This window comes from Oncorhynchus mykiss, chromosome 19, assembly GCF_013265735.2.
Source record: "Oncorhynchus mykiss isolate Arlee chromosome 19, USDA_OmykA_1.1, whole genome shotgun sequence".
Lineage (NCBI taxonomy): Eukaryota > Metazoa > Chordata > Actinopteri > Salmoniformes > Salmonidae > Oncorhynchus > Oncorhynchus mykiss.
The window spans coordinates 65,229,368-65,254,106 of NC_048583.1; the positions used below are offsets into that span (position 1 = coordinate 65,229,368).

At 40.5% G+C, this 24,739-nt stretch overlaps 2 protein-coding genes and 1 long non-coding RNA gene across 8 annotated transcripts in view; all 3 read left to right on the plus strand.

Annotated features, from left to right (window-relative positions):
- The first annotated feature begins 316 nt into the window (after positions 1-316).
- Positions 317-10,070, plus strand: nat8 (N-acetyltransferase 8). Of its 6 annotated transcripts, XR_005037840.1 has the most exons (4): positions 317-443; positions 662-815; positions 7,810-8,778; positions 8,900-10,070. XR_005037840.1 is itself a non-coding variant. In XM_021574950.2 (3 exons), exon 3 carries the CDS (start codon positions 7,819-7,821, stop codon positions 8,488-8,490), a length of 672 nt encoding a protein of 223 aa, XP_021430625.2. In that variant the 5' UTR covers positions 317-443; positions 662-815; positions 7,810-7,818; the 3' UTR covers positions 8,491-10,070. The 6 variants fall into 6 exon arrangements, 5 of the variants coding, with proteins under 5 accessions (XP_021430625.2, XP_036811310.1, XP_036811309.1 ...); XM_021574950.2 differs by having other exon boundaries at positions 7,810-10,070; XM_036955414.1 differs by having other exon boundaries at positions 359-443; positions 714-815; positions 7,810-10,070.
- A 2,244-nt stretch (positions 10,071-12,314) lies between these two features.
- Positions 12,315-14,926, plus strand: LOC118941380. The gene is made up of 3 exons (XR_005037611.1): positions 12,315-12,502; positions 13,280-13,849; positions 14,127-14,926. It is a non-coding gene; the product is annotated as an uncharacterized LOC118941380 (long non-coding RNA).
- Positions 14,927-20,711: 5,785 nt separating this feature from the next.
- The window catches only part of LOC110498315 (nuclear receptor corepressor 2), a 41,013-nt gene continuing 36,985 nt past the window's right edge, over positions 20,712-24,739 (plus strand). Inside the window, exons 1-5 of the mRNA XM_036953841.1 lie at positions 20,712-20,872; positions 21,244-21,287; positions 21,515-21,590; positions 22,871-23,061; positions 23,156-23,239. Of these exons, the coding sequence (XP_036809736.1) occupies positions 20,839-20,872; positions 21,244-21,287; positions 21,515-21,590; positions 22,871-23,061; positions 23,156-23,239 (429 nt within the window). The 5' untranslated portion in view covers positions 20,712-20,838. The remainder of the gene's footprint in view (positions 20,873-21,243; positions 21,288-21,514; positions 21,591-22,870; positions 23,062-23,155; positions 23,240-24,739) is intronic.

Here is a 24,739-nt window from a genome sequence, read left to right on the forward strand (position 1 = left end):
TTTGAGGGCTAAGGGGAGAAGGGGTGTCTTTTTAAGTGTTTGAACTTCAGACCATTTCTTTGTTGTGGCTTGTGGAAATCAAATCAAAGTTTATTGTTCGCATACAAATATTTGCAGGTGTTATAGGTGCAGCGAAATGCTTGTCTTTCTAGAAACATTTTTTTTATCAAGATACTTTTTCACGTGTTAAACTGCCCATTGTTTTACCTTTCTGTATTTCTACATTGGCCTTGTTTCTTTCTAAAACTGTTTTTAGAATTGTGCTAAAATAAACTTTAGAATGTATCAGCTATGAATCTAAGGTCTTTCTTTCAGCCAATTGGAAGCAAGCTATACCTTAAATCCCTCCCACCTCTGCAAAAAAACGGAAATTAGGACCACTAACACAAATCTGCTAGTTGTGTCAAGTTGGATTATATTTCTCTGAGACATAACTAAATCAGGTGGGCTATCTATTACAAACATCGTTTTCATTACAGCAGAAATATTAATATTTTGATGGCCAAGATATCATTTGACGGGTTAGCTAACCATTCATAAATGTAGCTTTTCAGTAGAGTCACGTGCTATTTGCTAATCGGGATAAACTATTTTAGTTTATATCAATTATTTGATAAATAATACAGCTATGTGTCAAAAAACGTTTTTTTTTAAATTATAGTTTAAGGGATGATCTATGGTTTGATGTCCCATCTTAATCGGATAACCGACAGGACACTGACACTGCAGTCAGGTGACGGGACAGCGAGGTGCTTTTACCAACGCGGGTGTATAAAACACTAGGAACACGTGTTCTTTCCCCGACGATTGACCAGGTGAGCGCTATGATCACTTCAATCAGTGTAGATGAAGGGGAGGAGACAGGTTGGAGACACATTTGTACAATATACACATAATATTACATTTGTAATGTCTTTTTTCCTTTGGAACTTCTGTGAGTGTAATGTTTACTGTTCATTTTTGTTTATTTCACTTTTGTATATTATCTCACGTTAACATGTTTACCATGCCAATAAAGCCCCTTGAATTGAATTAAAGAAAGAGTGCTTAAGACACACCCTCGCCTTATGCCCTTGGGGGAAACCCCGTCGCCATCATCTTGGAGGTACAAATGATTCGTGGCCATCTTGTCTAACAACGTTACTTAGCCAGTTAGCCCTATTGAGTTATAATGGGCTTGCGATATACAGGTAAACAGGCCAAAATTAACACAGCATGTATTTATTAAAGTATCAAGATACAATATTGTAGTCAAGCAACATAGATGTGAATAGGCAACATTTACTCTCGCTTTCAGCTCAAAAAATGTCCGCCATTGATTTCAATATATTTGCATAATTTTTTACGTGTTTGCGTCATATTTATTTGCATACTTTAGGCTGAAGCTTGCGTCGATGTATGCTTCAAAATATTTAAAAAGGGACTATGCATTTGAGAAGTACCCTCCGTGCTCCGGTTCTCATAGTTTGATTTGGACCCCGACCATCCTGTGCTCAGCACGGTAATATGTATTTTGAGAAACATTGATTGTGTATTTGTGCAACTGGGTTGCAACGTGCCATTCATAGAGTGAATGTGCAATACAAAATATTTAAGTGCCTTTGAACGGGGTATGGTAGTAGGTGTCATGTTAAAATCTTCCCGGTGTGAAGTACTTCCTATTTTGTGTGTGTGTGTGTGTGTGTGTGTGTGTGTGTGTGTGTGTGTGTGTGTGTGTGTGTGTGTGTGTCTGTGTGTGTGTGTGTGTGTTCTGAATGTGACATCATGCTGTAAAAATTCTCCAGGTGTGAAAATGTTCCCAAGTTGTCCAAAATTGAAGGGTTATCCAGATCGTTTTATGTCTCGTTATCACTTGACTTACCCCCCTAAAATTGTAAAAAGGACTTAGATAAGATTTTTCATAATTGTATTTGGAGGAGCAATCCTCCCTATCTACAGAAATATATTCTCAGTTATACCCAAGAACAAGGAGGTTTTGAGGTTGAAATAATACTTATAAAATAAATTGGATTCTGAAGTATATTTGAAGCAGAACAGTATTTGGAATGTCTTCCCTAAGTATTTATTTGACTGTTGGTGTTTAGAATTTCTGCTTCGGTGTAATTTTGATGTTGATAAAATCCCAGTAAAATTGGCCAAATTCCATAAGCAGGCACTTTTAGCTTGGATGTTAGCGTATAAAGTTTCCCCCTCACAGATACTTTCTATGGAACAACAAAGATATCCAATTTGTATAGTCTCTTTTTTTTTAAAATTATTATTATTTTTACTTATGTGAGAATACAATTATTTTGGTTGGTCAGTTACTGAATGAGGATGGATATCTACTCTCATATGGGGAATTTTTTGATACATTTAGAATTCCAATAAACCCGAAAGAATATGCAATTGTTTTTGATGAATTCCTCTGTGGTTGATGTAAGTAACATTTGATTTACATGATAATATATGAATTGGCAATATTAACAATCTCAAAGATACATGTAGTAATAAACAGATTAGGAGTATTGTTAGTGATACTACACTTCCCCCAGCAAGATTATTTTGGTTGAATATCTATGGTGATATATAATTGGGGTTTTAGCAAATATTGTATCAGTAAAGGAAGTTTCCATGGTAACAAGGTAAAGGAAGTTTAATTTAAAAATGTTACATATTTATCCTGTGAAACATGTTTTGGAAAGATTTCAAGCTGAATATTGACTGTAATTGTGATTTCTGTGGAATGGAGAAGGAGACCATTTTTCATTAGTTTTTTACCTGTATTTATAGTGTCATTTTTGTGATTGACATACAGGTCTTTGTTACAAAGGAAACAGGGCAGGTTGTACAATTTAATGGTTTTGATATGTTTATTTTAGGAATTCTGACATTGATAAGATGTAGTATATTTAATTCAACTGCTAATAATATTAGGTCCATTTCATATTCACAAACTCAAATGGTCTAATTCAAAACCTAACTTTTTTTCACTTTGAAAATGAATTTAAACAATATGGAAAACATCAACTACAAAAAGGAAATTAAAACTTGTTTTATTAATGAATATGATTTTTTTGTTTAGATCCCTGGCAATGTAAATGGTTTGCATGTGACTATTCCTCGTTTGTTTGTTTATTTGTTTGTAAAAAAAAAAAAAAATGTATTTATTGACGGCCTCTCTTTTAAATTGCATATTCAACAATTTACAAAAAAATTGAAGCTGAAATTGGGATTTTATTTTAGGAATGAGGCCTGTTTTTCTTTTGAAGCCAGAAGGAGGCTAGTATCGTCTACATTTATGCCTTTACTAGACTATGGGGATATTTTATATAGGAATGCTTCCGCTCAGTGTTTGAGATCAATTGACACTCTTTACCATGGCACTTTGAGATTTATTTTAAACTGCAAAACCCTTACGCACCACTTTGTATACCAGGGTTGGCTGGCCTTCTCTAGTCACTCGTAGGCTCAGTCACTGGTATACTTGTATTTACAAAGCCATTTTGGGTTTATTACCTTTTTATTTGGGCATTTTTATTGTTCAGAAATGTGGTGGGTACTCTCTTCGTTCGCTGGACTTTATCCTGCTAACTGTTCCAAATGTCCCAACTGAATTTGGTAAAAGGGCTTTTATGTCCTCTGCGCCATCGTCTTGGAACACCTTACAAAATACTTTTAAACTGGAAGAACTTGTCCCGATTGGTGTTTTTAAATCACTGATGAAGGATTTTGAGACTGATTCCCTGACCTGTCAATGTTTAATTTGCTGTTTTTGATTTTGTTATACTCTTGTGAATTCTATGGTTTTTACTAGATTACTTGTAGTTTTTCATGTTGTTTGTCTGTAATTTTTGTAATGACTTGGTGCTGCCTATCTCGGCCAGGACAATCTATTGAAAAATAGATTCTAAATCTCAATGAGCCCTTCCTGGTTAAAATAATAATAATACTGTCACACTCTGACCATTATTTGCATTGTTTGTTTCTATGTTTTGTTTGGTCAGGGTGTGATATGAGTGGGCATTCTATGTTGGATGTCTAGTTTGTCTGTTTCTATGTGTTTTGGCCTGATATGGTTCTCAATCAGGGGCAGGTGTTTGTCGTTGTCTCTGATTAGGTAGCCTGTTTTGTATTGTGGTTTGTGTGTTATTGTCTCGTTGGGCATAGCGTTACGTTCGTTTTGTTGAGCTGTTCGTCCTTCAATAAAAGAAGAACGTATTCTAATCACGCTGCACGTTGGTCTCCTCTTAACGACGATCGTGAGAAATACATTTTTAAAAAAGTACAACAAATTATGTCACAATCACACCACCATCATAACGAGTAGGAGCTATTTCACGCTGGGAAGATTTTTTTTTACACGACACCAGGCACACCAGGTTTGAGTGTGTCAAGAACTGCAACGCTGCTGGGTTGTTTACGCTCAACAGCATCCTGTGTGTATCAAGAATGGTCCACCACTCAAAAGACATCCAGACAACTTGACACAACTGTGGTTGTAGTCAACATGGACCAGCATCCCTGTGGAATGCTTTCGACACCTTGTAGAGTCCACATGGACCAGCATCCCTGTGGAATGCTTTCGACACCTTGTAGAGTCCATGCCCCGACGAATTGAGGCTGTTCTGAGGGCAAAAAAGGGGGGCAACTCAATATTACTAAAGTGTTCCTAATGTTTTGTACACTCAGTGTACACTAGCGTTGTTTTCAACAGTATTTGGTTGCACAAAAACAGTACCTGGGAATCCATAAGTTAAATACAATTCCTTTTCACATTTGGAAAGTCTGTTTAATAATACAAACCTTTTAGATATTTTGTCTCAAATTCCCCCCTGTCATAATAACCACCGTCCTGCCCACTGGCACAGTAAGTTGACATGGAATTGTATTTAACTTGTGGCTTCTCAGGGACGGTTTTTGTACTGCAACCCAGTACAATTGAAAGCAACACAATGCATTCAGAAAGTATTCAGACCCCTTCCCTTTTTCCACATTTTGTTACTCTACAGCCTTATTCTAAAATGGATTAAATGAATACAAATTCCTCATCAATCTACACACTATACCCCATAATGACAAAGCGAAACAGGTTTTTAGAAATGTTTGCAAATGTCTAAAAAAAAAACTAAAACAGAAATACGTTATTTACATAGGTATTCAGACTCTTTGCTGTGAGACTCGAAACTGAGTTCAGGTGCATCTTGTTTCCATTGATCATCTTTGAGATGTTTCTACAACTTGATTGGAGTCCACCTGTGGTAAATTCAAATGATTGGACATGATTTGGAAAGACACACACCTCTATATAGGTTCCCACATTTGACAGTGCATGTCAGCAAAAACCAAGCCATGAGTACCAAAGCCATGAGTACCAGAGAAATGTCTGCAGTATTGAAGGTCCCCTAGAACACAGTGGACTCCATCATTCTTAAATGGAAGTAGTTTGGAAGCACCAAGACTTCCTAGAGCTGGCCGCCCGGCCAAACTGAGAAATCGGGGGGAAGGGCCTTGGTCAGGGAGGTGACCCACGATCCCTCTGACAGAACTCCAGAGAGAAGGACAACCATCTCTGCAGCACCCCACCTATCAAATCAAACAATTTGTCACATGCCCCGAATACAACAGGTTCCTTAGAGTGAAATGCTTACTTACAGGCCCTTAACCAACAATGCAGTTTTAAGAAAAAAGAAATAAAAGTAACAAATAATTAAAGAGCAGCAGTAAAATAACAATAGCGAGGCTCTATACAGGGGGTACCGGTTTACTGAGTGTCTTCCGTCTGGCCTTTATGGTAGTGGCCACTCCTCAGTAAAAGTCACATGACAGCCCGCTTGGAGTTTGCCAAAATTGCACCTAATGGACTCTGACCATGAGAAACCAGATTCTCTGGTCTGATTAAACCAAGATTTCTTTGGATTGAATGCCAAGCGTCACGTCTGGAGGAAACCTGGCAGCATCCCTACGGTGAAGCATGGTGGTGGTACCATCCCTACTGTGAAGCATAGTGGTGGCAGCATCATGCTGTGGGGATGTTTTCCAGCGGCAGGGACTGGGAGACCAGTCAGAATCGAGGGACAGATTAACGGCGCAAAGTACAGAGACAAGTACAGAGCTCTCAGGACTTCAGACTGGGGTGAAGGTTCACCTTCCAACAGGACAACGATCCTAAGCACACAGCCAAGACAACGCAGGAGTGGCTTCTGGACAAGTCTCTGAATGTCTTTGAGTGACCCAGCCAGAGCTCGGACTTGAACCCGATCGAACATCTCTGGAGAGACCTGAAAATAGCTGTGCAGCAACGCTCCCCATATAACCTGACAGAGCTTGAGAGGATCTGCAGAGAAGAATGGAAGAAACTCCCCAAATACAGGTGTGCCAAGCATGTAGTGTCATAAAAAAAATAACTATTTAATCCATTTTAGAATAAGGCTGTAACGTAACAAAATGTGGAAAAGTCAAGGGGTCTGAATACTTTCCGAATGCACTGTATGTAAATACACTGGTGTTGCTGAAAGTACCTATCAGAAGCAAGACCACCACCAAGGACACAGAGTCTGTTGATGGGGGTTGGGAGGGAGATGTGTTGCTATTGGCTGGTGTAAGTACCTTGGAATGATGAGTGGTAGGTAGGTTGTAGCATAGACAAATACTCTATATAAAGGGCTTAACCTTTTAACCCTGGCAATTTGACTGCTAAACTAATGCACTCACTATGGCTGCCAGTCCACCCATTATACCATCAGTGATTTGAATGGAGAGGCCTGTTAGATGATATTTCTATGATTCGTAGTGTGTAGACTACAAGACTGTCAGCTCTCACTGTTGTCTCTGTATGTATTGCAGGGCAGACCAGTGTCTGAGTTTATGGATGATAGACGGGGTGCCAGAGTAGACTCTGGTGGGGTGTGACTGACTACCATGTTTGGGTTGAACTCTGGTGGGGTGTGACTGACTACTATGTTTGGGTTGAACTCTGGTGGGGTGTGACTGACTACCATGTTTGGGTTGAACTCTGGTGGGGTGTGACTGACTACCATGTTTGGGTTGAACTCTGGTGGGGTGTGACTGACTACCATGTTTGGGTTGAACTCTGGTGGGGTGTGACTGACTACCATGTTTGGGTTGAACTCTGGTGGGGTGTGACTGACTACCATGTTTGGGTTGAACTCTGGTGGCGTGTGACTGACTACCATGTTTGGGTTGAACTCTGGTGGGGTGTGACTGACTACCATGTTTGGGTTGAACTCTGGTGGGGTGTGACTGACTACTATGTTTGGGTTGAACTCTGGTGGGGTGTGACTGACTACCATGTTTGGGTTGAACTCCGGTGGGGTGTGACTGACTACCATGTTTGGGTTGAACGGTAGGATTTAAGGAGACTGTCGGCTCTTACTGTGTTGTCACTATTGAAGGGCAGACACTAGACAGACCAGTAGGTTATTGAAGGGCAGACACTACACAGGTTGGCTGATATTTGGGGAGACCTCTTCTATGATATGCTCCTCATGATGTGCAATATAATTGTTTTGCACCATTAATGACTAAATCATTCCAGACTGTAATTATTTTGCTTATTTATGATATAATAGTCGCCCTGTCATTTAAGTAATCTTCGTAAGGTGAAAAAACAAGGCTTTGCCTAGTGAATTAATTTAGACTTCCTTTGACATTGATACAGCCTGAAACTGATAAACTGCACCGTTTTGGATTTGTGAAGTTCAAATAAGTATATTTTTGTAATTCCTGATATATCATCTTGCACATCACTATATCATCAATGTCAAATATCATGATATTGAATTTAATCATATCGGCCCAACCCTACAGACCAGTGCCATGGCTGCTGACATCACTATCCGAAGATACCAGGAAGATGACAAGGAGATCGTGAAGGAGATCTTCACCATGGGGATGAGCGAGCACGTCCCCTCCTCCTTCATGCACCTCCTCAAACAGCCCCTGACCCAGATGATCCTGATGGTCACGTTCTGCGCCCTGCTGGCCAGCTCCAAGTCCGTCCTGCTACCTGTAGTAGGGGTCACTCTCCTCCTGGCCGGGGCCAAGCAGCTGGTGGGCTACCTCTTCAACAGCTACATCGACACCTCCCTGAGGAAGGACCTCGGCCGCATCCAGGAGACCTACCTGGAGAACAAGGACTCGTGTTTCTGGGTGGCTGAGAGCGACGGCCGGGTGGTGGCAACGGTGGCCTGCCTGCCCGCGGAGAGGGAACCAGGCTGCATGGAGCTGAAGAGGTTGTCTGTACGTCGTACACACCGGGGGATGGGCATCGCCAAGGCCCTCAGCAGGACAGTGGCAGACTTCAGCAGGGAGAGGGGCTTCCCTGCGGTCGTCCTCTACACATCTGTAGTGCAGACTGATGCACAGAGGCTGTATGAGAACGTGGGCTACACACGGGTCAGAGAGTTCGTCATCCCTGAGCCCATCGCCAAAATCACCAACTTTACCCTGATAGAGTACAGACTTGACTTACTGCAGGGGGGAAAATAGGAAGAGGACTAGACTTACTGCAGAGGGGAAATAGGAGGACTTACTGCAGGGGGGAAATAGGTTGAGGACTTATTGCAGGGGGGAAATAGGTTGAGGACTTATTGCAGGGGGAAAATAGGAGGACTTACTGCAGGGGGGAAATAGGTTGAGGACTTACTGCAGAGGGGAAATAGGAGGAGGACTGGACTTACTGCAGAGGGGAAATAGGAGGACTTACTGCAGGGGGGAAATAGGAGGACTTACTGCAGGGGGGAAATAGGTTGAGGACTTATTGCAGTGGGGAAATAGGTTGAGGACTTATTGCAGTGGGGAAATAGGTTGAGGACTTATTGCAGGGTGGAAATAGGTTGAGGACTTATTTCAGGGTGGAAATAGGAGGAGGACTGGACTTACTGCAGAGGGGAAATAGGTTGAGGACTTATTGCAGTGGGGAAATAGGTTGAGGACTTATTGCAGGGTGGAAATAGGTTGAGGACTTATTGCAGTGGGGAAATAGGTTGAGGACTTATTGCAGGGTGGAAATAGGAGGAGGACTGGACTTACTGCAGAGGGGAAATAGGAGGACTTACTGCAGGGGGGAAATAGGAGGACTTACTGCAGGGGGGAAATAGGAGGACTGGACTTACTGCAGGGGGGAAATAGGAGGACTGGACTTACTGCAGGGGGGGAAATAGGAGGACTGGACTTACTGCAGGGGGGGAAATAGGAGGACTGGATTACTGCAGGGGGGGAAATAGGAGGACTGGACTTACTGCAGGGGGGAAATAGGAGGAGGACTGGACTTACTTCAGGGGGGAAATAGGAGGACTGGACTTACTGCAGGGGGGGAAATAGGAGGACTGGACTTACTGCAGGGGGGAAATAGGAGGAGGACTGGAAGGACAGTAGGACGGACACCCACGCTGGCACACACACACACATCTACAGTACATTTGGAATGTATTCAGACCCCTTGACTTTTCCTTATTCTAAAATGGATCCCCAAAAAATGTTCCTCATCAAATCTTCACACAGTTCCCCACAATGACAAAGTAAGAAGAGGTATTTAGATTTTATTTTGCCAATTTATTAAAAATAGAAAACTGAAATCACGTTTACATAAGTATTCAGACCTTTTACTCAGTACTTTCTTGAAGCGTCAAAGAAGTATAAGGTTTTAAAGTGAAACATGAAAATGAAAAACAATGTATTTTTAAACAATTTTTATGTTCGCTTGAGTGTTACCTTTTATTCATTTAATGTGATTGTTAAATTAACCTAAAAAAATAATAATTCGGTGCGACCATGAATAAAAAAAATATATATATAAGGTTTTCACACTGTTATTTCAAGCAAATAAGAGTAAAATATTAAAATTAAAGAAGTTATAAGGTACAGTATAATAAATATTATTCACGTTTCACTGGACAAATCTTCATTTTGAATGACTGTTAACTACAACTTCTGTTAAATAAATGAAAAGCGTATAACATTTTGCTGAAATGCGTGTTTTATTTTATAGACTGAGCTTCTCTGCATTTTTGAGACTTTAGCATAATTGAATTGTTTTTTTTTAATATTAAAAACACTGGTTGATCATTGCTGGTCACTCCGCCTGACTATTTTGTTATGATGTCATTTTTTAAGGCAGATCTCTCTCTCTGTTTCCCTCTTAATCAAACACACAAATTAAGATGTGACGTGGTTTCTTATTCAACAACAATTTAATAATTAATAAAATACCAAAAAATGTGGAGACGCGTTCTGTCTTCGAGAGATGAAGGTACTTTGGTGCGAAAAGTGCAAATCAATCTGATAAAATAATTTATATGTTTAAAGATAATGATTAAATAATTCCACTCTGAAACCATATAATTGTATGAAATGTATTAGAGTCATAAAACTATAATTTGATGATTTGTGTAGTTTTAGTCAGAATTAGAACAAGGGCCTTTTGTTCCTTTTTAGTATGTAAGCAGGGTGCATGTGGGAAACAAATGATAAGAGGAGCTATCGACAGACAAGCTGGACCACTGTGTTCCTTACAGGATATTCTGTCTCCACCCGTGGAGGGGAGAAACTGTTAGGCTTGCAGAAAATTGTGTGGATATATTGAAGCAACATCTCAAGACATTAGTCAGGAAGTTAAAGCTTGGTTGCAAATGGGTCTTCCAAATGGACAATGACCCCAAGCATACTTCCAAAGTTGTGGTAAAATGGCTTAAAGACAACAAAGTCAAGGTATTGGAGTGGCGTTCACAATGCTACCAAATACTAATTGATTGTATGTAAACTTCTGACCCACTGGGAATGTGATGAAAGAAATAAAAGTTTAAATAAATCATTCCCTTGTCACGCCCTGATCTTAGTGTTTTGTGTTTTCTTTAATATTTTGGTCAGGCCAGGGTGTGACATGGGTTTATTATGTGGTGTGTTTTGTCCAGGGTTTTTTGTAGGTTATGGGATTGTGGTATAGTGGGGTTGTCTAGAATAGTCTATGGCTGCCTGGAGTGGTTCTCAATCAGAGGCAGGTGTTTATCGTTGTCTCTGATTGGGAACCATATTTAGGCAGCCATATTCTTTGAGTGTTTTGTGGGTGATTGTTCCTGTCTCTGTGTTAGTTTGCACCAGAATAGGCTGTTTAGGTTTTCACGTTACGGTTGTTGTTTTGTATTGTTCGTGTTTATCTTTATGAAAGATGTGTGAAGATAACCACGCTGCATTTTGGTCCCTGCTACACCTCCTCTTCAGAGGAGGAGGAAGAAGAAAACCTTAACATCCCTCTACTATTATTCTGACATTTCACATTCTTAAAATAAAGTGGTGATCCTAACTGACCTAAAACAGGGAATTATTACTAGGATTAAATGTCAGGAATTGTGAAAAAAAAAGTTTCAATGTATTTGTCTTAGGTGTATGTAAAGTTCTGACTTCAACTGTATGTTTTATATTTTTTAAAAATGTTCAAGCTATAGTTTTAATATTGCATGGTACAGTTTTTTAGTAGTAAATATGTTTAAAGGTCTGTACAGTAGCCATTTCCGGATTAACATTTTGGAAGAAAATATATTTAATTATATCTTACCCATAAGGAATTAAATCTCTCTCTCTGTATCTGTCTGTCTTGCCGATATGTTTCTCTCTACACACGAGCCATGGCGGGGTGTGTGTGTGTGTGTGTGTGTGTGTGTGTGTGTGTGTGTGTGTGTGTGTGTGTGTGTGTGTGTGTGTGTGTGTGTGTGTGTGTGTGTGTGTGTTGAAGGTCTATGAAATAACTGTCTTTAAACAGTGGGGTCCTGTGACGTCCGAGGATCTCATGACCTCTGAACTTCCAAAAGACTTCTCGGCATATCCACATGTAGGGTCAGCAACAATTAAAAACAATGTCAGAAACCATTTTTTAGTTATTCTCGTGAGGTCTTCTGGGGTGGCTGTCTCGATCAATCACGCCATCCTCTTTTTGAAATGGTAATTGTTCTCTTTAAGATGGGCCCTATACTGATGGGCCCTATACTGACGGGCCCTATACTGACGGGCCCTATACTGACGGGCCCTATACTGACGGGCCCTATACTGACGGGCCCTATACTGACGGGCCCTATACTGACGGGCCCTATACTGACGGGCCCTATACTGACGGGCCCTATACTGATGGGCCCTATACTTATGACGGGCCCTGTACTGATGGGCCCTATACTTATGACGGGCCCTATACTGATGGGCCCTATACTGATGGGCCCTATACTGACGGGCCCTATACTGACGGGCCCTATACTGATGGGCCCTATACTGACGGGCCCTATACTGACGGGCCCTATACTGACGGGCCCTATACTGATGGGCCCTATACTTATGACGGGCCCTGTACTGATGGGCCCTATACTTAAACAGATCTGTTATACCCCCTTTAATAGCGTTTTGATACACAGGGATAAATCAGGGGCACACAGAGTGTTTGATGGCCATCAGCCCAGAACAGTATGAAGACCGAACAGCTAAAACAATCCTTCCTTCCTCATGGATATTTTTGAAGGTGAGTTGAATATTTAATGGGATGTTTGTATATAGATGTATATTATTTAAGAATGATATGTATTAATTGTTTTCATTGACGGATGTTTTTATTTTAATGAATGCTATTTATCCATTGAGCAGTAGCCATTGTTTTTATTTATACTGTTTATAAACAATAGCTTCTGCCTTCTTAGGGTCTATTAGAAACTATGATTAGAAACTTTGATTAGAAACGATCATTAAAAACTATGGCTAACTATGTTCAAACTATGATTATAAACAATCATAAGAAACTATGGCTAACTATGATAATAAACTATGAAGCCCTGTCTGTCTGTCTGCCTGCCTGAACTGTCTGTCTGTCTGTCTGTCTGTCTGTGATGATCTAATATTTCATTGTGTAATATTACTCCCAATGTATACCATTTCTCTCAATTTATACCATTTCTCTCAATGTATACCATTTCTCTCAATGTATACCATTTCACTCAATGTATTCCAAGGTAGCAAATATTTAACAACATTTCAGCGTTTTGTATTGCAACAGTTATGAAAGACAATGACATCAAATTTTTAGGCAATTATTAATATAATGTGTTGCATAGTGTGCATCTGTGATAGCTTTATGTAATAGATCCTCTCTCGCTCTCTCTCTCTGTCTGTCTGTCTCTCTCTCCCTCTCTGTCTGTCTGTCTGTCTGTCTCTCTCTCTGTCTGTCTCTCTGTCTCTCTCTCCTCTCTCTCTCTCTCTGTCTCTCTCTCTGTCTGTCTCTCTCCTCTCTCTCTCTCTCTCTCAGGCTATGAAAAAGACATGACATTGACTCCTGAGTGTTGAACTTTTGCCCACTCCATAGCCACCCAGGTTATTATATGACCCTGATGGTCATCTACGCAGGTTGGAACATTTTGAACATGTACTCTTTAATGTCCACTCAGCACAGCCCTCGGAGCATGGTACCGCTCTAGGTTTAACTCTTCTAGGGAGTGTTTCCTAGAGGCTGTGCTTCGGCATATCCACTGATAGACTTTTAGACTGGGTATCTGTAAACCACTTGTGTGACAACTGCTTATGCAAAAAGGGGTTTTAAGAAATACATTTGGTTGATTGACAGATTTGTATTATTACAAAAATAATATAACAATATTATTATAATTATTATTATTATGTTACAGGTGAGACGTACCCAGAAATGTCAACGTCATGTCAAGTGCTCAAATCTGTACACCAGCCCCATACAATCACGTACAGTAGCTCCAACTTACAAGAATGTGTTTACAAGACAGTGATGAAAACAGTTTATATGAGCTCTAATTCAGACATAGAATTTATATATATATTTTGATACCCTTACCCATTCAAAACTGTTGTTACAAAATCACTTCTCGTTGTGTTCATTTCAAGGTTACAAAATCACTTCTCGTGTTCATTTCAAGGTTACAAAATCACTTCTCGTTGTGTTCATTTCAAGGTTACAAAATCACTTCTCGTTGTGTTCATTTCAAGGTTACAAAATCACTTCTCGTTGTGTTCATTTCAAGGTTACAAAATCACTTCTCGTTGTGTTCATTTCAAGGTTACAAAATCACTTCTCGTTGTGTTCATTTCAAGGTTACAAAATCACTTCTCGTTGTGTTCATTTCAAGGTTACAAAATCACTTCTCGTTGTGTTCATTTCAAGGTTTCACAAACCGAAAACAACTACGTAGTTATGTTTCTCGGACTAACACGCTGGGGAGTTTCCTATTTACTAAAGAACAATCATTAAGTCAAAACACAAACAATTATAATATCATTTGTGTACGTGTCATTCTATACTGAAAACAGGTACATTCTGAAAGATTTGATAACATGTGATAACACATGTTTTGTTCATGTCTCAATTTAGCATAATACTGTTTATTTTATATTTTACTTCAATTGTAATCTTTTTGTTGTCTCATACCATGCTAATACACTAACAAGCAACGCAAACAGATGTGGAATTAACCCCCCCCAAAAACAATTGTGTGTCTTTATGGATCAAGGATTGATCAAGAATACTAATAGGCAGGATCAGATCCTCTTTCCTATTCAGGCATCATATAATACACAGCCACATGCAAATCCATCAACTCCACCAATAAAACATTGAAAACGTTAACATGACTGCTGGCAATGTCATTATTTTTGTCACCATCCATCGATGGTTGAATTGTGTTATTGTTCTTTGCACCGAGCTTCCAGTGGCTGGAGCCAATCAACGTGGCAAATTAAAAATACCCAAAATAAAACGTATGCGAAAAGCTGTGCTGTTTTTCGTTGTTATTTTTTTGTTGTTGTTACAACAACCATGTCTTCCTAACATTTGCCATAACTAGTAAGTCTTACATCCTGAATGCATATGGGCTACCAAATATGCACCTGGGGACACATGGGAGGGGTGGGAACACATGCCCTTCTAAGTAATTGACCCATAAGAGAACACATGACCAAAGCAAGACATGATCCATATATAATTAAATTACATTATTATTAATTAGAAATATCTCATTAATAAACAAATGTTTGCATAACCAAAGAAATGAAAAATATCTCCAATATGGTTTTTAGCTACTGTATATTATCATACAATACTACACTTTAATTCCCCTTAAAATGCTTACATGTATAATATATCTTTCTAAATATATATATATATATTTTTAAACTGTTTTCATATAAAATAAGGCATTTTTCTCCTTGATCAGGATTCTCTCTCTGTGTGTCAACCCACAGCTCGTAACCTGACACCTACCCTGCAGCCTGGACACACACACACACACACACACCCTACCTTTGAGGTACGTAGACAGAGAGCCTGATATTTCATTCAATGTAAATTACATTTTTGAAATCTTTAGTACCGAAATGAATACATATTACACGTTATTATTGAACCACACTAAATATACGTGTTTATATGTAATTATTTTTGTATTCCTTTCTTAGAGAAAAGGGCCTTGTTGTAAACCAACATCCGTCTCGTATGTTTTCTTTTCTATGATAGATCAACCTTCTTAAGGCCAAGTTATGTCTTGACGACAGCAGACGTTAATGTTCACGATGTTGGAAAAGATTTTCCCCTCGTTTCATTATTTCAAGGACTTCAAAATAATCTCCCCATCTAAAGCAGAAAATACCAATTAAGTGATTTGGTTGCATTTGAACTATTTAATTCGGCACAACCTAAAATTGTCACTTTGGAGTCTGGACTATATGCCACTGAAGAGATTCTTATGGCATTCAAATCATCTCGACCGCAGACTCCCTCTTCCCCAATGCGTACCCTGGCAGGGATGTTCCACTCAGGGCCTGTTTGATTTGACATAGAGCAAGTCTTATCTCAAGCCATTCTCTCATCTGCAAGGCGGCATAAAAACTCCCTGTTTTTGGTTGAAAAAGGGTGCTGAGGCAGCTGTTTGTGAAAACCTTCACCGCTGAATGTACCCCCATATGTCCGTCCGTCGTATCCAGCACACCATTAAAACAATCAGGGGCCTCACAAAGAATGGCATCGATGGTTTTGTCATTGTGTTCATGACACGAAGGACACAATACACCGACAATGTGTCTAGGAGCCATGTTTTATGTAGATTATCTCTCCTGAGGTTTCTTGGCGCTCGTAGTGTTCACAGCTCTTACTTTTACTGAGACATACCCTAACCCCAGAAATGACTGTTTCATATACAGGCTCCCCAAACAGCAGATCCATAAGTTCACTACAACATTTCCCAACTCTTTCAAATGTTCAACACACATTCCACAGTTCAACAAGGTCACATCAATCATCAGGAAAGCTTTATTGCAAAGACATGCTTTACCCTAACCAGCTGCTCTATCAGGTTACATAAGCACTCACTCGATAGCGTGAGAACATCCGGACAGGATGTACATAAATGGACATAACCACGTGATACATAAAATAGGTCATCAATCACTTTTGGACACATGCCATCTACTGTATTCTCGCTCTCGTGTTTCTTGGCCCAAGCGAGTCTCTTCTTCTTATTGGTGTCCTTTTAGTAGTAGTTTCTTTGCAGCAATTCGACCGTGAAGGCCTGATTCACACAGTCTCCTCTGAACAGTTGATGTTGAGATGTCTGTTACTTGAACTCTGTGAGACATTTATTTGGGCTGCAATCTGAGGTGCCGTTAACTCTAATGAACTTATCCTCTGCAGCAGAGGTAACTCTGGTTCTTCCTTTCCTGTGGCGGTCCTCATGAGAGCCAGTTTCATCATAGCTCTTGATGGTTTTTGCGACTGCACTTGAAGAAACTTTCCAAGTTCTTGAAATTTTCCAGACTGACTGACCTTCATGTCTTAAAGTAATGACGGACTGTTGTTTCTTGTTGTTTCTCATTGTTTCTCGTTGTTTCTCGTTGCTTATTTGAGCTGTTCTTGCCATAATATGGTATTTTACCAAATAGGGCTATCCTCTGTACACCGCCCCTACCTTGTCACAACATAACTGATTGTCTCAAACGCATTAAGAAGGAAAGAAATTCCACAAATTAACTTTTAACAAGGCACACCTTTAACAAGGTTCATTGAAATGCATTCCAGGTGACTAACTCATGAAGCTGGTTGAGAGAATTCCAAGCGTGTGCAAAGCTGTCATCAAGGCAAAGGGTGGCTACTTTGAAGAATCTCAAATCTAAAATATATTTTGATTTGTTTAACACTTTTTTGGTTGCTACATGATTCCATATGTGTTATTTCATAGTTTTGATATCTTCAGTATTATTCTACAATCTAGAATATAGTCAAATTAAAGAAAAAACCCTTGAGTATGAGTAGGTGTGTCCAAACTTTTGACTGGTGCAGTAGGTGTTCCTTTTGTCCAGATGGGGAAGGGAAGTGTGGAGTGCAATTGAGATTGTGTCATCTGTGGATCTGTTGGGGCGGTATACGAATTGGAGTGGGTCTAGGATTTTCGGGATTTGATGGTGTTCATGTGAGCCATGACCAGCCTTTCTCACTTCTTTGTCCACAATAATGCAAAGTTTAAAACAACTAGGCACTTGGAACTGGAAAATCTCTGACTACAGTGCGTTCAAGACAACTGGGAACTCGGGAAAAAACGAGATCCGACTGGATTTGATTTTTTTGGCACGGTTATCCAACTCGGAATTCCAACTCGGGCCTCTTTCTAGCTCCTACTTTCCGACCTGAAGATGACATCATATTAGACCTAGTTTTTTTTTCTGAGTTTCCAGTTGTATTGAAAGCACCGTAATAATCTCATCGTGTCGGCTATACGTGCGCTCTAGCCAACAGTGTGCAGATCGAGATGTTGTCTAGAGCACACTTGCAGTTGTGGAAACTCAATTCTCATACTTTAATAAAAGTAAAGATACCTTAATAGAAAATGACAAGTAAAAGTGAGTCACCCAGTAAAATACTACTTGAGTAAAAGTCTAAAAGTATTTGGTTTTAAATATACTTAAGTATCAAAAGTAAAAGTAAAAGTATGACTCATTTAAAATTCCTTATATTAAGCAAACCAGACGACATAATTGTCTTTTTTATTTTTTATTTACGGATAGCCAGGGTCACACTCCAACACTCAGACATCATTTAAAAACAAAGCATTTTTGTTTAGTGATTCCGCAGAGGCAGTAGGGACGACCAGGGATGTTCACTTGACAAAAGTGTAGAACTGAACCATTTTCTGTCCTGCTAAGCATTCAAAATGTAACGACTACTTTTGGGTGTCAGGGAAAATGCATGGAATGAAAAGTGCTGTAACGGTTTTCTTGGTGAGAAGGAGAGTCGGACCAAAATGCAGCGTGTAGATTGCGATCCATGTTTATTCAACAAACGAAACACGAATCTAAATACAAACGTAACGAAAACCAAAACAGCCTATACTAGTGTAAACTAACACAGAATAAGGACATCAAGACACTAAGGACAATCACCCACGACCAACTCAAAGAATATGGCTGCCTAAATATGGTTCCCAATCAGAGACAACGATAAACACCTGCCTCTGATTGAGAACCACTCTAGGCAACCATAGACTTTGCTAGATAACCCCACTAGCTACAATCCCAATACATACACACCAACACCCCAAGACAAAACACACCACAATACAAAAACCCCATGCCACACCCTGGCCTGACCCAATACATGAAGAAAAACACAAAATACTTAGACCAGGGCGTGACAAGTGCTGAATTTTCTTTAGGGATATAGTGGAGTAAAAGAACAGATACCCCCAAAGAACTACTTAAGTAGTCATTTAAAGTATTTTTACTGAAGTACTTTACACCACTGTGCACTTGCCAATACCTGTGAGAGAGAAATGAACATGTTTACCTGTTTTGTTTAATATTAACAACTATACTTAACAAAAATTGATTTATGCCATAGAATGAGTTGGTGTTTCTGTACTGTGAGGTACCAGGGATGAGATAAGAGCCTCGTCTTGGGGGCCAAACTCTGGTTTCCATACAATGAGAACAGTCTTTACCGCAGATACTGTCTGCTGTGAATTAGTCATTTCTTTCATACAAAATCTAACCCTTTTGACCCATTCCACACATCTGTTGTTTGTCATGAACATTCAGGAGGATGTACTTTGCTGTAAAATGCTGTGGCTCAAATATGCTCGTTGGGCTCTCAACGATTCATCTAAGGGTGGTTTGTCGACCAGCTTCATTATTGCAATAATTAATCGCCGTTATAAGATCTGAATAAAGTAATTGCCTGATTGGTGATTGGCCTTGTCTCTCCTCATTATTGATTAGTATTTCCATGACATACCAGAGTGGGTACACTCGCTATATAACGCAAAAAAAATTTGTGAGAAAATCATCGGTAGAGTTTAAAATGCGATGAAAACCTATTTACCTTCTCCGCTATGCAATCTGGTTTCCGAGCTGGTCATGGGTGCACATCAGCCACGCGCAAGATCCTAAACGATATCAGAACCGGCATCGATAAAAGACATTACTGTGCAGCCGTATACATTGACCTGGCCAAGGCTTTCGACTCTGTCAATCGCTTGTATTTTTTATTCACTACATGGGAATTTATTCGCAAAAAAGTATTTTCAAATGCACTATGTCATCACGCACAGCCTTTTATCTGCCACAAGTTCATTTGATGGATACACATGTCTGGTAGGAAAATTAGAATTTTTTTTAAAAATGAGGATTTTTGAATATTCGCATGAAAATCGGTTGCCAGTTGGATGGAAACAAAGTTTTAGAAACAATTTATTTGCAACTCTTTAATTGGGGCAGCAGGGTAGCCTAGTGGTTAGAGCGGTGGGCCAATAACTGTAAAGGTTGCTTGATCAAATCCCCAAATCCCTGAACAAGGCAGTTAACCTACTGTTCCTAGGCTGTCATAAATCAAATCAAATGTATGTACATCAGCTGATATCTTAAAGTGCTGTACAGAAACATAGCCTAAAACCCCAAACAGCAAGCAATGCAGGTGTAGAAGCACGGTGGCTAGGAAAAACTCCCTAGAAAGGCCAAAACCTAAGAAGAAACCTAGAGAGGAACCAGGCTATGTGGGGTGGCCATACATAGCCTCTTCTGGCTGTGCCGGGTGGAGATTATACTAAATAAGAGATCATACTAAATAAGAATTTGTTCATAATTGACTTGCCTAGTTAAATAAAAGGTCAATTACATGTCTTCCTCTCTGGCTGGTTGCCACAACATTGAAATTGTCTATATTGTAAAAATGTATGAAAACTAAGATTGGCTTTCTTTTTTTCTATTGTAAGGTTAAGCATAAGGTTAGCAGTGTGGTCAAGGTCAGGTTAAGCATAAGGTTAGCAGTGTGGTCAAGGTCAGGTTAAGCATCACATTTTTAAGACAAATGTATGAAACTAAAATGAGCTTTTTTTTTCTTAATGTAAGGTTAAGCATAAGGTTAGCAGTGTGGTCAAGGTCAGGTTAAGCATCACATTTTTAAGAAGATAAAATCTATAAATAGGCGAGGGCGGGGCTATGACTTTGTGCTTGTGGTAACTAGTCGACTACTAGGCTAGTTTCGGTTCTCCTCGGAGCAGAGGGGAAATGAACACGTATGGAGGAGGTGTGTGGGGGGGGTGACTTTGTGGCTGTGGTAACTAGTGACTACTAGGCTAGTTTCGGTTCTCGGAGCGGAACGGACACGTATGGAGGGGGGTATGACTTTGTGGCTGGGGTAACTATGGAAGGGGGCGGTTCGCTACGCAGCAACGTGTTGGCGTCATGTTAAATGGTCGATGAGTCATGACAACGCGGAAAAAGAGGAACAAGGAAGACGTTGAGTTTCAAAAGGAGTCTGTTTCTGCCTAATCAACCACCACAAATTAATCAAATCATAAAATGTCTCACTTTAGAAAGAGAGATTGGAAACCAGGTAAGATTGATGATGAGCTAGCTTGAAATTGTCAGTTTCGTCGCGTAACCAAGGATAGGTAGCTAGCTATATAACACCAACGTTAGCTAGCTAACGTTAGGCACTACTGAATTTAAGGTAACCTTATTAAGTTAACAAACTTCAGCTCCAGTTTTCTTCAGCTTGTGCACTAGCGTGTAGGAAGGAGCAGGTGGCTCTAGGACGAGGTGGTAACACGTAAACATCAACCACGCACGTTAATAGAAAATTGTTGTCATTCTGAACATAATTAGCTAGCTATGCCATTTAACGTTAGTTGTCGAAGATGCGCACATAGACATGTGGTAACATTTCCTGAAGTCTCTGATCATATTTTCTCTTCACATCATCAGATCATGTCATCATGCAGGAGAATCCACACATTTTGCATACACACGTGAGTTGTGTGTGTGTGGTTCCCAGCTACTGTATTTAGTTAGCTATATAGCCTCATGGGTCCCAGCTACAGTATATAGTTAGCTATATAGCCTCATGGTTCCCAGCTACTGTATATAGTTAGCTATATAGCCTCATGGTTCCCAGCTACTGTATATAGTTAACTATATAGTCTCATGGTTCCCAGCTACTGTGACCAAAATCAACTTGAATCTCTCTCACCGACAGGAAGCTATGGTGGATCTGATAAATGGACGAACCACTAATTACACCTTTATGGACGCCTTTAACTATGGCCTGTTGGGTAAGAACATACAGTTCTGAGTGGTACTCTGTTCCCTATAAATGTCTAGATTGATAAGAAATACTGTTTAGATAGTACATTTTTGTTAAGAAATCTTTGAATGATTCAAGTCATATGCTGTTGCTGATAGCAAGGTCATGTTCAGGTCAACTCAGAGGCTGTGTCCAAAACGACACCCTGTTCTCTATGTAGTGCACTACTTTAGACAAGAGCCATGTGGACCCTGGTCCCCTATGCAGTACACTACTTTAGACAAGAGCCATATGGACCCTGGTCCCCTATGTAGTACACTACTTTAGACAAGAGCCATATGGACCCTGGTCCCCTATGTAGTACACTACTTTAGACAAGAGCCATATGGACCCTGGTCCCCTATGTAGTACACTACTTTAGACAAGAGCCACATGGACCCTGGTCCCCTATGTAGTACACTACTTTAGACAAGAGCCATATGGACCCTGGTCCCCTATGTAGTACACTACTTTAGACAAGAGCCACATGGACCCTGGTCCCCTATGTAGTACACTACTTTAGACAAGAGCCACGTGGACCCTGGTCCCCTATGTAGTACACTACTTTAGACAAGAGCCATGTGGACCCTGGTCCCCTATGTAGTACACTACTTTAGACAAGAGCCACGTGGACCCTGGTCCCCTATGTAGTACACTACTTTAGACAAGAGCCACGTGGACCCTGGTCCCCTATGTAGTGCACTACATTGGGAATAGTGTTATTTGGAACGTTGACCTAATGAAAGGCCAGGTGAGGGGACCTACATGTCTGGACTTGTCTGCCTTGTAAGGATGTAGACCTAATGTGAATTGTCATTACACAATACTATATATTGATTTAGTTCAGCATTTCCTGGTCCCGGGGACCGCAATTAGTACACATTCTATTTTTTCTCTCGCTAGCTCTACACAGCTGACTCAAATAATCAAAGCTTGATGATGTTGATTATTTGAATCCCCCTGTATAGTGCTACTAAGGACAAATATGTGCACTCTTTTGGGTCCCCAGGACCAGGATAGCTCCTTTGGGTCCCCAGGACCAGGATAGCTCCTTTGGGTCCCCAGGACCAGGATAGCTCCTTTGGGTCCCCAGGACCAGGATAGCTCCTTTGGGTCCCCAGGACCAGGATAGCTCCTTTGGGTCCCCAGGGCCAGGATTGCTCCTTTGGGTCCCCAGGGCCAGGATTGGGAAAGACTGCTTTAGTTCATCAACAGATATGAATTATTGTTGTCCATTGCCATGCATTTCACCTCATATTTGATTTCCAGGTCTTGATATTGTCAACCCCTTCGTGGGTGACTATATTGACGATGAATACGACGATGACAACGACTATTATGATGACAAAAAACGCAAAGATAAAAAAGCCTATTGCGGTTTTACACACAATTTTTTAGGGCACAGTAGCTCGAAGCTACCCTTAACCCCCCACCCATGTATAAGACAACTCACTCCTGAGGTAAGATGCCAAACAACTTTTTCAGTCAATCACATCATTTTGTATTACATTCAACATAGAGGATGTTTTTACTGAGAATAACTTTCCTTTTTAGGAGGCTGAAAAAAACGGCAGGGAACTAATAGAAGAAGAGAGCAAACTAAAAGAAAAGGCAGAAAAGAAAAGACTTAAAAAGAAGGTTAGTGTCTGTCTGTAGTGTCTGTCTGTAGTGTCTGTCTGTAGTGTCTGTAGTGTCTGTCTGTAGTGTCTGTAGTGTCTGTCTGTAGTGTCTGTCTGTAGTGTCTGTCTGTAGTGTCTGTAGTGTCTGTCTGTAGTGTCTGTCTGTAGTGTCTGTCTGTAGTGTCTGTCTGTAGTGTCTGTCTGTAGTGTCTGTCTGTAGTGTCTGTCTGTAGTGTCTGTCTGTAGTGTCTGTCTGTCTGTAGTGTCTGTCTGTAGTGTCTGTCTGTAGTGTCTGTCTGTAGTGTCTGTCTGTCTGTAGTGTCTGTCTGTCTGTAGTGTCTGTCTGTCTGTAGTGTCTGTCTGTCTGTAGTGTCTGTCTGTCTGTAGTGTCTGTCTGTCTGTAGTGTCTGTCTGTCTGTAGTGTCTGTAGTGTCTGTCTGTCTGTAGTGTCTGTCTGTAGTGTCTGTCTGTAGTGTCTGTCTGTCTGTCTGTAGTGTCTGTCTGTCTGTAGTGTCTGTCTGTCTGTAGTGTCTGTCTGTCTGTAGTGTCTGTCTGTCTGTAGTGTCTGTCTGTAGTGTCTAGTGTCTGTCTGTCTGTAGTGTCTGTCTGTAGTATCTGTCTGTAGTATCTGTCTGTAGTGTCTGTCTGTAGTGTCTGTCTGTCTGTAGTGTCTGTCTGTCTGTAGTGTCTGTTTGTAGTGTCTAGTGTCTGTTTGTAGTGTCTAGTGTCTGTCTGTAGTGTCTAGTGTCTGTCTGTAGTGTCTGTTTGTAGTGTCTAGTGTCTGTTTGTAGTGTCTAGTGTCTGTCTGTAGTGTCTAGTGTCTGTCTGTAGTGTCTAGTGTCTGTCTGTAGTGTCTGTCTGTAGTGTCTAGTGTCTGTCTGTAGTGTCTGTCTGTCTGTAGTGTCTGTCTGTAGTGTCTGTCTGTAGTGTCTGTCTGTAGTGTCTGTCTGTAGTGTCTGTCTGTCTGTAGTGTCTGTCTGTCTGTAGTGTCTGTCTGTCTGTAGTGTCTGTCTGTCTGTAGTGTCTGTCTGTCTGTAGTGTCTGTCTGTCTGTAGTGTCTGTCTGTCTGTAGTGTCTGTAGTGTCTGTCTGTCTGTAGTGTCTGTCTGTCTGTAGTGTCTGTCTGTCTGTAGTGTCTGTCTGTCTGTAGTGTCTGTCTGTCTGTAGTGTCTGTCTGTAGTATCTGTCTGTAGTATCTGTCTGTAGTATCTGTCTGTAGTATCTGTCTGTAGTATCTGTCTGTCTGTAGTGTCTGTCTGTAGTATCTGTCTGTCTGTAGTATCTGTCTGTCTGTAGTGTCTGTCTGTCTGTAGTGTCTGTCTGTCTGTAGTGTCTGTCTGTCTGTAGTGTCTGTCTGTCTGTAGTGTCTGTCTGTCTGTAGTGTCTGTCTGTAGTGTCTGTCTGTCTGTAGTCTGTCTGTTTGTAGTGTCTAGTGTCTGTCTGTAGTGTCTAGTGTCTGTCTGTAGTGTCTGTCTGTCTGTAGTGTCTAGTGTCTGTCTGTCTGTAGTGTCTAGTGTCTG